The sequence below is a fragment of the Rhinopithecus bieti genome, unplaced genomic scaffold (genome assembly GCF_001698545.2).
Source record: "Rhinopithecus bieti isolate Rb0 unplaced genomic scaffold, ASM169854v2 scaffold_74548, whole genome shotgun sequence".
Classification (NCBI taxonomy): domain Eukaryota; kingdom Metazoa; phylum Chordata; class Mammalia; order Primates; family Cercopithecidae; genus Rhinopithecus; species Rhinopithecus bieti.
Genome location: NW_016828873.1, coordinates 205,856 through 219,643, shown reverse-complemented (window position 1 = coordinate 219,643; position 13,788 = coordinate 205,856). Strand labels below are relative to the sequence as shown.

Sequence of the window (13,788 nt, the reverse complement as noted above, 5' to 3'; positions counted from 1 at the left end):
AAAAAAAAAAAAAAAAAAAAAAAACCCGGAAACTTGAAAATGTTATTTGAAATCCTACCACCTAGAGAATCACTTGTTAACTTTTGGGTGAAGATCTTTCCAGAGCTTTTCCCATGAAAAAAAATATATATACGTTCAAATATATATTACAAAAATGGGAAAATGCGTAGGGTAATGTCCTGTAACCTGCATTTCTTCCTTAGAAAAATATGCTGTGGGCCAGGTGCGGTGGCTCACGCCTGTAGTCTGAGGGAACAGGACTCCCAAGCATTGCCATCTGCTGTCCCTTGCATCACACCCACGGGCTCCTGCCCAAAGTTCCGTCCCCTGCCCAAAGTTCTTACTTCCTCTGCTAGGGCACAGGTTATGTACCTATAATCCCAGCACTTTGGGAGGTCAGGAGTTCAAGACCAGCCTGGCCAACATGGTGAAACCCCGTCTCTACTAAAAATACAAAAACTAGTTGGGTGTGGTGGCATATGCCTGTAATCCCAGGTACTCAGGAGACTGAGGCAGGAGAATCGCTTGAACCTGGGAGGTGGAGGTTTCAGTGAGCCGAGACCGTGTCACTGCACTCTAGCCTGGGCAACAGAACAAGACTCCATCTCAAGAAAAAAGTAAAAAGAAAAAAAGAAAAAAGAAAGAAAACTATGCTGTGAATGGCTTCTCATGCCACTGGATAAACCCAGTGGTTCTCTTTGTGTAGCACCCAATACCCTTGTAACCTCAACTGGCAGCTTCTGTGTGACTTTTTTGCTAACATTGATCTCTCTTGTCCCTCCCCACCTCTCCCCCACTCTGGAAGGCATTGGTCTGGCGTCTGTGGTCATTGAGTCATATTTGAATATCTACTACATCATCATCCTTGCCTGGGCTCTCTTCTACCTGTTCAGCTCCTTCACCTCTGAGCTGCCCTGGACGACCTGTAGCAACGTTTGGAACACAGGTATCCATCATTTCAGCCTCTGGGATGTTGCCTAATAGGGGCTGGGCTGCGGCGGCTGGTGATGTCCAAGCAGCGATGGGGTGTATAGCAGAACTTGCCTCACAGCCAAGCCATGTGGGCTCCAGGGCCAGCTCTGCTCCTTGGCTCTTCTGGGGCCCTCAGGCCAGCCACTAGGACAAGTCAGTGTGGTTGGGAGAACCCAAAGGGAGTGTATTAAACAACTGCAAGGGTTATCGCCACTTACTCATTCGTGCACTTAGCAAGCACTTACTGGACACCTACTGTGTGCTAAACATGGTGCCGAGGGCTGGAAATGGGTACAAGGCTGAGCAAAAGCAGCAGGGACCCAGCCTTCACTGTGTTTACAGTCTGGTGGTGGAAACAGACAAATAAACACAACCACCACAAACTGTGATAGGTGAACGAAACTGCAGAAACCATAGAACAAGGGGAGGGAGACGTATCATCTGAGGCCTGAAGTGAGAAAGAGCCCAGCACGTGAACAGCATTCCAAGCAGGGGGAAGAGCAGGCACAGGGCCTCAGTCCCTTGGTCTGTCAAGTGGAGAGACAGGAACGGGCCAGTGGGGAGAGTGCATTCCCTACCAGCTGCCCATGAGAGGTCTGAGGAGATCTGAAGTCTGGACAGTGTCTGAGGTTGGCAGGGCAGCCAGGTAAGCAGCCAGATTCAGAGGGAACAAGAGCAGGGGGAGGAAGAGCTGGCTCTATGAGCCTCCTGATGCTCTGGAGAGGGTGGGCTCCAAAAGAAGCTCCTGGGGCTAAGAGTGGTGAGGACCACCAGGCTGCAAGGCCAGAGGGCCAGGGGGACTAGGGTATGAGGGCATCTCTCTCCATCTTGTCCCTAACCTTGTCCCCAACAGAGCATTGCGTGGACTTTCTGAACCACTCGGAAGCCGGCACAGTGACCCCATCTGGGAATTTTACCTCCCCCGTCATGGAATTCTGGGAGTAGGTGCTGGGCCCATATGCCACATGTGAAGAGGCTCCAAGGAGAAGAAATTAGGATGTCTGAGCTGTGCAAGTCTGAATGTCTGGGGTGCAAGTTTAAGATTCTCTGTATGCTTTCCAGCACTTCCTCCCCCACCCCACTCCAACCCCTCACGTCGCTGAGGCAGGGGAGAACGCTCTCACATCTACTCACCTGCTTCCGCGTAGACTCACATTTCTCCATCATGTCCACCTTCACCCCCACATCCCTACCTCCACGCGTGTCTGCCCATACATGTCCGGTAGGGTGCTGGACACAGTCTTCACAGCCTTAGGACAGCTGAGTGTGCATGTCTCTCCCCAGTGCCATGCTTGGTGGCATCGTGCTGGTAGCTTGAAATCACCCAAGGTGGGAGTGAGCACATCAAGACCTGGGCATACCCTCCGCTCACATACTCACCCTCTCACATGACAACTTACACCTTCACATGACCCGTGCCCACACTCGCCCACCTACATTCCCACGCAAGGCTGCCTGTACTCTCACACTGAGCTCACCCCCACGTAGGCACCACTGCCCTCACACATGAATGCCCTCGCAGTGCCGAACCCTCACACCCACGCACGCAGTTCCAGCACCCCATCACATGTTTAGACACTCACACACATTCAGCCCCTCCATGGGATACCCATGCCACTGGCCCATCAACCTGCATGTATAAATATTTACTCGCTAAATGCGAGTTTAGCGTTTACATTCCTGTGTACATTCCTCATCTCTCTCTCTCTCCATCTTTCTGTACAAGAAAAACAAATCTGGATGAGTTAGAAAGACAAAGATACGTATGGGATGATGGTAGAAGTTTGGTCTACGGGAACATGGCATGACTGTGGGGGAGGCAGGGGGTTGGGGAAGCCCTGGAATATGAGATCCATGGGGTCAGCTCTGAGAATCTGAGAATCAGGAGACTTGCCGACAGTTGCAAACTGCCCACTTTAGCCTTTCCCCTCGTTACTTATTTTTCCCAATCCTCCAGGAGACGAGTTCTGAGCATCACCTCGGGCATCCATGACCTGGGGGCCCTGCGCTGGGAGCTGGCCCTGTGCCTCCTGCTCGCCTGGGTCATCTGCTATTTCTGCATCTGGAAGGGGGTCAAGTCCACAGGCAAGGTGAGGTGTTCTGCCTCCTGGGAAGCTCCCTGGGGCCCCCAGAGCTTTCGGGGACACTTGAGGGGGACCCTCTGGAGAACGGATTTCTTTCTCTTAAGAAACAATGCTTCCTGAGCAGTGCAGGGGAGATGCATAGTGAGAACAGGGGAAGTCACAGGAAGGCAGATCTTAGCTCTCTGCAAGGAAAATCTTTCTTTTTCAATATGACTTTAAAAATCCGGTTTACATAAGAATATTCAGGGCAGGCCGGGCGCGGTGGCTCAAGCCTGTAATCCCAGCACTTTGGGAGGCCGAGACGGGCGGATCACGAGGTCAGGAGATCGAGACTATCCTGGCTAACACGGTGAAACACCATCTCTACTAAAAAATACAAAAAACTAGCCGGGCGAGGTGGTGGGCGCCTGTAGTCCCAGCTACTCAGGAGGCTGAGGCGGGAGAATGGTGTAAACGCGGGAGGCGGAGCTTGCAGTGAGCCGAGATCCAGCCACGGCACCCAGCCTGGGTGACAGCACGAGACTCCGTCTCAAAAAAAAAAAAAAAAAAAAAAAAAAAAAAAAAAAGAATATTCAGGGCAAATTCGAAACAGAAAAGTCCCATCGTTGGAGCTAATCACTGCGCTGCCAGGTTGGCACTNAAGCCTGTAATCCCAGCACTTTGGGAGGCCGAGACGGGCGGATCACGAGGTCAGGAGATCGAGACTATCCTGGCTAACACGGTGAAACACCATCTCTACTAAAAAATACAAAAAACTAGCCGGGCGAGGTGGTGGGCGCCTGTAGTCCCAGCTACTCAGGAGGCTGAGGCGGGAGAATGGTGTAAACGCGGGAGGCGGAGCTTGCAGTGAGCCGAGATCCAGCCACGGCACCCAGCCTGGGTGACAGCACGAGACTCCGTCTCAAAAAAAAAAAAAAAAAAAGAATATTCAGGGCAAATTCGAAACAGAAAAGTCCCATCGTTGGAGCTAATCACTGCGCTGCCAGGTTGGCACTGCGAATCTCTGTTCGTTTCTGCTGTGTTGCCTTCTGGTTTCTCTCACATGTGTGTGTGTGTGTCCATTATGTGTGGCTATGACATCATTAGGGTCACACGCTCTTGTGACTCACTTGTTGTTGTATTTAACACATAGCAAGATAATTTTGAGTTTGAATTAGCAAACAGAACTGTCTTTGAGGTGGTGAGTTTCCAGTTATCGAAGGGGTTCCCACCGAGAATGGGCAACAGTGGGCTTGTCACATAGAGAGAATTCAGATTTGAGCATCATTTCCAACCCAGAGAGCCGGAGATGATGCTTCGTGCCTTTTTAAAGCCAGGAGTGGTCGGTAAACAGACTTCTCTGCTTGGCCATACACTTAGTCTGTTCCCGCAGCAGCCTTTCCCCTCCCTGAATTGTCACAAGTTGGTCATAGTGATGATGAAAGTGGTCACCGTAGTGAGAACAGCACAGACAGTGCCACTGCTGCCACCCAGGGAAGGAGCTGAGTTTGCTGAGTGGCAGCGTAGAATGCCCCAGAGCTCCGGCCACCACTGCTCCCCCAACCATTAGCCTGGAAAAGTGCAGTCTAACTTTCCCCACAGATCACTGTACAAATCTGGTCACCATTCCCCTGGGTCGCCAGGGGGCAAGGAGAGAACAGCCAGGATAAGGGATTAAGAAAGACCAGATTCTGGACTTTAAATTAGTCTTTGCCTTGATTTTATCATTACGCATTATATACATGGATGGAACTACCACTCTTTTTCATAAATATATACAGATTATGTACATACGTACATGTTGACTAAACATAAGAGGAAAAAAATGGTCTGGGAAGGTTATGGGCTGGAAGCCTGTACCTGCCTCCCTCCCCGTCTTCCTCCTCCCCTCCCCACCCTTCCCGTGCCGATGTACATCTCACAGGATATGTATCCCCACATTTATGGGGAGCACGGACCCATGGGAATGTGCAAAGGGAGGTGTGGAAAGTTTCCCGTGCTTAGCCCCTCTTAGCGGTCTCTGAGCCTGGGACTGAGCTCCATGTGACTCGCACTGCCTGTGGGGCGTGGCTGGAGGGCCACTGTGTCCCCACCAGGAGTGACCTTGGCCTGCCCCCCCACCTCCAGGTGGTTTATTTCACAGCCACGTTTCCCTACCTGATGCTTGTCATTCTGCTGATCCGAGGTGTTACCCTTCCCGGGGCCTCCCAGGGCATCATCTATTACTTGAAGCCAGATTTGTTCCGCCTCAAGGACCCTCAGGTATGTACTGTGCTGGGACCACTTCCCCAGATGCCCTCCCCACCCAGCCAGGTCTGTATTTTTGAAAGTCTTGTATTGCTTTTTCCTTGTTTTAAAAGCAATAGATGCCCACTGGAGAAAAATTAGAAAATAGGGAAGAAAGCTATATAAAAAAGAAACTAAAAATCTCTTGTAATTGCACCACTCAAATATACCTTTTTTTCTTAAAAAATTTTTTTTTTCTTTCTTAGAGACAGGGTCTGGCTCTGTCCCCCAGGCTGGAGTGCAGTGGCACCATCATAGCTCACTGCAGCCTCAACCTCTTGGGTTCAAGGCATCCTCTCGCCTCAGCCTCCCGAGCAGCTGGGACTACAGGCATGAGCCATGGTTCCTGGGCATTTTATCTTGATATTTTGATGAAGCAGCCTCTTTGTCCCCAGGTCATAGCTGCTTAAGACACTGTATATAGAGATCTTAGTTGAATGAGACAAGTGACTCCCAGCTGTGCCCTGCAGATAGGCCTTGGGTGCAGCCATGGTTTGTAGATTGCCCTGAAGAAATTCAAGCAACACACATGTATTTGGTACTCACTAAGTGCCTACAGAACCCAACCGAAACTGGGCCCCACTGGGGAGGAGATCACCATGGAGACAGGAGGACGTACTCACAGAGACTTGGGATGCAGGAGGGAAGCACTCAGGGAGCACTGAAGGGCCAGGCAGGTGCTGCAGGGGATGGGTCTGGATCTCGGGTCACCCTGGCTCTGGGCCCTGGGGGCTTCCTCTACCTCTTTCTTGGGGTTTTGTGTAGGTGTGGATGGATGCGGGCACCCAGATCTTCTTCTCCTTCGCCATCTGCCAGGGGTGCCTGACAGCCCTGGGCAGCTACAACAAGTACCACAACAACTGCTACAAGTGAGAACAGCGTGGGCCGGGGTGGGACGAAGGAGGGCTGGGGGCCTGGGGGTGGGCTCTGGACAAAGACTCATCATCTCTGGGCTCAGACCTTCCTTATTCATTATAAGTTGTGTCAAACTGACCTGGTGGGTTCAGTTCCCAGACTGAATGTCTTTCTTCTTCCTTTTCTCTCTCACTTCTCTCTTTGTTGTCTGCCACCCGATTTTTGTCTTTTTCTTCTACTGTCTTCTTCCCACGCTCTCTTCCCTTCCTCCCCTCCTCTGTGCCTCCCTTGCCTTCCCCTTCTCTCTCCTCCATCCCCTCTCACTGTCTTTTGACCTCTCCTCCTCTCTTTTCCTCGCCGTTCCTATCTGCCCTTGCCCCACTCCCACAGGGACAGTGTCGCCCTCTGCTTCCTGAACAGTGCCACCAGCTTTGTGGCTGGGTTTGTTGTCTTCTCCATCCTGGGCTTCATGTCACAAGAGCAGGGGGTGCCCATTTCTGAAGTGGCCGAGTCAGGTAGGTGCCACTTTGCTGTCTGGGGTCTGAAGGGAAAGAGAGTCAAACACACTTCTCTCCTGTTGAAAGGCATGAGTCCCAGAAGATGGGCAATATGATTTATTTATGGGTAATAGGATTTAATTTTAGCATCTGGGGCAGTGCTTAGCACAAAGCAGGGCTTCCTTTACCATGGGAAAGAGGAGGGGGAGGATGATGGATGCTAGATGGACCAACACTGGATGGATGGAGGGATGGATGGATGGAGGGAGGGATGGAGGGAGGGATGGATGGAGGGAGGGAGGGAGGGATGGATGGATGGATGGATGGATGGATGGATGGATGGATGGTTAGATGAACGGTGTGCTTCCCGGGCCTGGAAAGAGAAGAATAGTGGATGGAATCACCCTTTCCTCTTAAAGTGTGTGCACAGCTACACACACACACAGTGCTTAGAGAGACGCCTCTTCCCCGAGGGCAGTGCATGCCCTGGAGCCCCCCTGACTGTACTGTGTGCCTGGCAGGTCCTGGGCTGGCCTTCATCGCCTTCCCCAAGGCTGTGACTATGATGCCCTTATCCCAGCTGTGGTCCTGCCTGTTCTTTATCATGCTCATATTCCTAGGGCTGGACAGCCAGGTACGTCACTGCAGCCCAGCCTGCCCTGCCATGGTGACCCTCTTCCCAGTCTCTGCTTGTCCTGGCACTGCTTTCCCCTCACTCCCACTCCTCTGACCATAAACTTGAGGGCTTCTCTGCTGTCCAGGGCTTTTCCTTGGGGCTGGGGGTGTGGCCCCAAGCCTGGAGACCCTCTGTTATGAAGGGGCCACTGGCTCTGTGCTCCCAGGCGTGGGCCTCGGCATGCATGGATGCTTCCTCCCAGATATTCCTTCAGCTTGAGCTGCCCAGCCCCAGCCCCCGAGCCCTGGGAACAGAACATATCCCCCCTCTAACCCTCACTGCTGAGACTCTGTGTCATGGAGTTGTAGTCAAGGGTGGGGCTGGCTCACCCCAGGGCACCCCCATTTCTTCCCTTTGTGCCGCTCCCTGTCCCCCTGTGCATCCATGTGGATGAGCCAGGGGAAGTGGAGGCCAGGGCCGGTGGCCACCGGCTTGCCCCACACCCTCTCATCCAGTTCCCCTGCTGGCCCACAGTTTGTCTGTGTGGAGTGCCTGGTGACAGCCTCTATAGACATGTTCCCCAGGCAGCTCCGGAAGAGCGGGCGGCGGGAGCTCCTCATCCTCACCATCGCCGTCACATGCTACCTGATAGGGCTCTTCATGGTCACCGAGGTGAGCTGGGGCCGGTGGCCTGCAGGCCAGGCTCCGGGGGAGGGAGCCACGGGGGACATGCTGACCCTTCTTAGAGCCTCACTTTTCTTATCTGCTGATGAGGGGTGAGGACACCTGCCTTGCCTCCACAGTGAGGTTGTACAGACCACACAACCTGCATCTGTGAGGTCTCTTTTGGTTGCAGGTGACAGAAACCAATACAGCTGGCTTAAGCAGAAAGGGGAACGTACTGGGTCAGGTTGCTGAAAACCCTAGAGATATTTGGGTTTCGGCATGGTCAGATCCAGCTGCTCTTGTGACACTGTCAGGAATACTCCTTGGTCTCCTGTGACTTCACTCAGAGGCAGGTTTTCCTCCTGTGACATTAGGGACGGATGCTGGGCTTCAGGCTTACCTGTCAGTGTCAGCCAACCCAGGGGGAAAGAGAGGGCCCTTTTCCTGAGAGTGTGGCAAGTGTCCAGGCTGTGACTCTTATTCAACCCTCGAGTAGGGAGAGAGGGACACCCCACTCTAAAAGGAACACAGAATGAGGGGGTGTCACTTTCCAGAAGCGGAGATGCTGGGCAGACGAAATGATGTGCATCCACCACAGTCTCCCAGTGCAGACGTCAGAGGCTATTGTCCTGATGTTGACTGGGAGGCCTGAAGGCGGGGCAGACAGGGCAAACTCCTTTTAGAGGCAAGGAATGGCGTCCCACGGGCCGGGCAGGAGTGTGCCCCACGTGGGCATTTCCCGTCTCACCGATGGGCGGCGTGTGTCCCATCCCTGCACGGCTGTGCCCCAGCTCCACGCTCTCCCCACAGGGTGGGATGTACATCTTCCAGCTGTTTGAGCTACTATGCTTTCCAGTGGCATATGCCTGCTGTTCCTGTCAGGATTTGAAGTGGTTCTTGCATCAGCTGGGGGTGTATGGTGAGTGGGGTGGGTGGGAGGTGGGCAAGCAGGGCGGCGAGACAGACCACCTAGGCCAGCCGGGGGCAGGCTCTGCCTGGGGGAGGCCGTTCTCTGGCCCTCTGGTTTCTGTGTGTCTGTGCGCTGTTGCCCTGCTTCTTGCTGGGAAATTTACCTGTGGCTGGGAAGCCTGGCGTTTTCATGGCAGCAGGCAGAGCTGTAATGATGACAAAATGGATTCCCTCAACAGTGAGAGAATGACCAATAACAGTGCACAGTGTCCTCGATGTGGAGGTGGCCAGAGGCCCTTCGCCACTGGGAATCTTAGTCAGAAGGGATGTTATTGCCACTTAGCCCAATCCTCCACAAGCTCCCACACTGCCCTTCCAACAACTAGGGCTCACCCAGACTTTGTCTGAGTCCTTCCACGGACAGGGAGCTCCTTCCTGTTTTTCCAGGACTATCCCTTTCCTATACCGAGGTGAATTCTGCCTTTCACTGGCCCCCGCCAGCAGCCTGGCCCCTCAGACTGAGATAGCTGCAGCAGCCAGGTGGTGACTATGTCCTACAACAGGAAGGGGAAGAAACCCGATTTACTGAGCCAGTGCGCGACTGCGTGCCGAGCACTGTGCTGGCTGGTCTCACGCACTTATAATCTGTGCAGGGGGAGAGTGAGGCTCAGAGGGGTTCAGCCTCTTGACTAAGCTCACAAAGCAAGCAGAGAAGCCGTCGTCATACCCCAGGTCCCTCTGGCTCCACGCTCGGGGAACACAGTGCCAATGTCACAAGGCTCAGGGTAGAGGTCAAGTGGGGGCCACATAGAAGCCTCCGGAAGAACCATGGGTAGTAAAGACTTTAGTTTGCTACCCTAAGCCTTCCCACCTGGGTCCCTTCCTCTCCATGGAGATTTCCTTCCTTCTCATCTCAGGCATCTGATGCCTTCCGATTTTCCCCAACTCCTTTTCAAAACTTCTTCTCCGAGAGGACCTGCTAAATTTGATCACAACGGGTGTGAATGGCTGATAAGCCTTAATGTGGTTCGCTCACCCGGCAATATCTGGCTTTTACCTTTGGCTTTTCACAGTCAAAGGAATGACTCTTTAATGGTGTGATTTCATGCATCAGGGCTCAGTGGGAAGGTATTTTGGGTGGGAAGGTAGAGAGGCCCTCCAAGTATCTTTACCAATCAGTGATTCTTTACTTAGAAGCCTGGCTCTGCCTAGAACTTACAGCAAATGTGGAAACCTCAGGAATTAAACAGGACAAAATTAAGCCAGTCAATGTTTTTACTAAACACAAATTAACCTTCTTACTATGCTTTTTTGGGAACTCAGAGGTGGTTCCTCTGGAGTGTGGAATCTAGACCACCGTTCTGTTCCCAGCAGCCCTCTAGCCCTCTACGGGTTTTCTATGACATGCTTGAACAGGGGGGCTTTGTTGTCTCTCTGTTTTGACTTGAACCAATTTCATCTCTGCTACCCACGTAAACGGGCGTTTGTCTAAAACACACCCCTCCTGTGTGGTTAGGACAGTGGGGTCTCCATCGTAAGACGGAGGCAAGAGACTGCATTGACAAGAGGTGGCAGCAGCAGTGCGTGGGGGCAGCCCCTGTCTGCGCTGCGCTCCCTGCCTTGTGACTGGAATGCATCTCATGCAGGGATGCAGGGTGTCAGGGAGGCGTCTCACTCACGTGCCTTGTTCCAGTTTCCCTGCACAGGGCGGGGGTGAGGGGAGAGCACAGAGCCAAGTGGGTCTCTCCCAAACACTGGGAAGCTGTTCTCACCCTCTGGCTCATGCTCTCTCACACCATGTCTGCTCAGGGGCGGACCGTTTCTATGACAACATTGAGGACATGATTGGCTACCGGCCATGGCCCCTGGTGAAGATCTCCTGGCTCTTCCTGACCCCTGGACTTTGCCTGGTATGTGCCCACCCAGCTGCCCCTCTATTCCTTCTTGCCCCAGAAGACTCCAGAGATGAGGGAAAGGATGGCTGACGTGTGGGGCTCTTTCCCCACCTGTCCAGTCTACCGTGGGGCCTGGGCCATTTCCTGTTCTCTGTTGGCTTCATGCTCTTCTTTCCGGGGCCATTTCATCCATCCATGAGTAGAATCTTATCCTACTTCCTGCTCCATCCCTTCCTCACAGTGCCTCCCGCTTCTGCCTGATTTCTCCATGGTTGGTCTCCTGTCTGTCTGTACTTCTCTTCTGAGCCCCTCCCTTCCTTTGTATCACCTCCTGTCTCCATCTGTGATGTGCATGATGGCTTGGTCTGGGATTTGCAGGGGCTTTTGCTCTTCCACCTTACAGACGTGCTGCAGTGCACCTGACTTGTCCTCTGTCCTTGGCTGTACGTAGCTGCAGGGAGGGTTTCAGTCGCCCTCTATCTCACCCATGGCTGCCCCTTCCTCCTCCCAGGCCACCTTCCTCTTCTCCTTGAGCAAGTACACCCCCCTCAGGTACAACAATGTCTATGTGTACCCGCCCTGGGGATACTCCATTGGCTGGTTCCTGGCTCTGTCCTCCATGGTCTGTGTCCCACTCTTCACCGTCATCACCCTCCTGAGGACTCAGGGTTCTTTCAAGAAGGTAGGTGGTGCGGGGGAGAGTGACCTCTTAAGGGAGGGCACTGAGAGAGGCTGGACTTGGGGCAGGACACACGGCTGGGGCCAGGGAGCAGACACATACTCTGTGGGGCAGCCCTTCAGTCTCACAGAATCTTAGTGAGGCAAACTTTGAAGACCAGTCCAGTGGCTTTTCAGAAATGTTCTGAAAGTCCTAGAGTCCTAGAGCTGTAGAATCTGACCTCCTGTGTATGACCTGGGCAGGCTAACCAAGGGCAAACTGCTGAAAGGTTCAGGAGAAAACTAAGTCACAAACATGAATAGGAAGGTGCCCAGACACAGAAGGTTTACAGACTGGAGATTCCTTGCCCTCGGAAAACTGGTAACCAGCAAGCACAGTTCACTCCATACACAGGCTCCTGGCTTCTTTTCTTAACTCTTCCTGGGGACACACGCAAGAGGCTCCCTGTTTAGAGTTTGGGACATGTCCTCCTGGAAGGAGCTATAGCCAGTGACCCACAAAGGTAGAAATCTATCTTGCCTATAAATAATAGAAAACCCAATCTACAACAGTTTTAGCAAATAGGCTTATTTGGTTTTTACATTTCAAGAAGGTCAGAGATTAGGGCTGCCGGTATTTGGTTCGGCTGCTTAAAGAGGCCCGTAAGGACCAGACCTTTCCTGTATTTCTACACTTCCATCCTGAGCACGCTGTTTTTTCATCATGATGTTGATCACCTCATGGTCACAAGAAGGTTGTCATGATTCCGTCATCACATCTGCATTCAAGGCAAGAAGAAGGAAGTACCACTGATAAGAAGAAAAATAATAGATACTTATTGAGCACATAACAAAAGTAATCGGAATAGTAATGATAATAACAAAAATAGATATTTATTGATCACCTACTCTGTGCCAAGCACTGTTCTGTGAGATGTGTTCTACTATTATTCCCAATTTACAGGTGAGAATATTGAGGGGGATTAAATTAACAGAGGGGTTCCGTGAGTGGCCTTAGATGGCACAGGTCAGTAGCAGAGCCAGGACTGGAACCCAGGCAGTGCACACTCGTTCGTAGTCACTGTATTATTGCCTCCCCTCTCACCTCAAATGGTTCATTCATTTACTCACGCATACGGTGCGGTGCTGGCCATGTGCTCCACTCTGGGCTGGGCCCTGGGGATGCTCACATGAGGAAACTTCTGTGCCTCCCTCACCAATGGCTCCAATCCCTGCCTCTTCTCTCCACAGCGCCTACGTCAGCTCATCACCCCTGACTCCAGTCTGCCACAGCCCAAGCAACACCTCTACTTGGATGGCAGCAATGGCCGGGACTTTGGGCCCTCCCCAGCAAAGGAAGGACTGATAGCCGGGGAGAAGGAGACCCATTTGTAGGGTGTGGCAAGAGGCCAGACGGCTCCTAAGCCGGGAACCTAGGTCGGGGCCACCCTCCATTCTCAGCGGACAGCCTCTGCCTCTGTCTCCTGCCACAATCCTGCTGGGAACCTCTGGAGAGCCACAGGCACCCCCAGCTGGAGGCCAGACTCCTCTCCTGTGCTAGCTGGAGCAGCTCCTTCCCCTGTGCTGATAGCACTACCACGGGGACGTGCCATGTTGGGAAGCCATCCCTGTGGGACGGCACCATCGTTTTGATAAAGGGGGGTCTTTTTGGAGGCCACCATCTGATTGTAACACCTCGAGTTATGAGGAGTCCGCTGTGGGGATGGCTCTTGTTAGAGCTGACTGCATTTGTACACGGGGAGAGGAGCTCTAATTGGAACGCACACTGCCGTCCGACGTGGAGAGCCTGATGGGACATACCCTGTTGGAAGTGACACTGAGCAACTACGCTGGATAGGAGGTTCCCTTGGGGGTTCTTCCTTAGGCTTAACGACAGAGGCAAGCCTTCACATGCCGTCAGGCTGCAGTCACCTCCGAGTCTCTCATGGCATCTCCAGCCCCTGCCCTAGTTCCACACTGTTCTTGCAGTGTTTCCTGAGCTCCTGGAGCACTGGAATGGAAGGGGCTTAGGAGATGATTCCTAGACTTCACAAACACACGGCATGCCGCCCTGTACTGTGCCTTCCGCTACCCACGGCTGACGTTGCTACCTGATCACAGACTCTTTCCCACCTCACAATCCTTCCGAATGTCCTCCAGGCAGCACCATTTGGCATCCTGCTTCTAACGCAAACCCCTGACTTCGTGGATGAAGAACCTGGAGACCAAAGAGACAAAGGGACTTTTTCAAGTTCACATGGCTTCTTGGGGGCCAGATATATGACTAAAACCTTATCTCCTTGTGCTCAGGCCAGTGTCTACCCATTAACCCCCTGCCTTAGTTAACAAGTGTGTATGGATTGCCTGCCATG

The 13,788-nt window shown here is 52.7% G+C and overlaps 1 protein-coding gene across 1 annotated transcript in view; it reads left to right on the top strand.

Moving 5' to 3' along the window:
* The window catches only part of SLC6A12 (solute carrier family 6 member 12), a 26,049-nt gene extending 12,261 nt beyond the window's left edge, over positions 1–13,788 (top strand). Inside the window, 13 exon segments of the mRNA XM_017864632.1 lie at positions 806–946; positions 1,826–1,913; positions 2,930–3,062; positions 5,163–5,297; positions 6,087–6,190; positions 6,567–6,691; positions 7,195–7,307; positions 7,824–7,961; positions 8,766–8,804; positions 8,807–8,894; positions 10,674–10,774; positions 11,271–11,441; positions 12,668–13,788. Coding sequence (XP_017720121.1) covers positions 806–946; positions 1,826–1,913; positions 2,930–3,062; positions 5,163–5,297; positions 6,087–6,190; positions 6,567–6,691; positions 7,195–7,307; positions 7,824–7,961; positions 8,766–8,804; positions 8,807–8,894; positions 10,674–10,774; positions 11,271–11,441; positions 12,668–12,811 — 1,520 coding nt within the window. The 3' untranslated portion in view covers positions 12,812–13,788.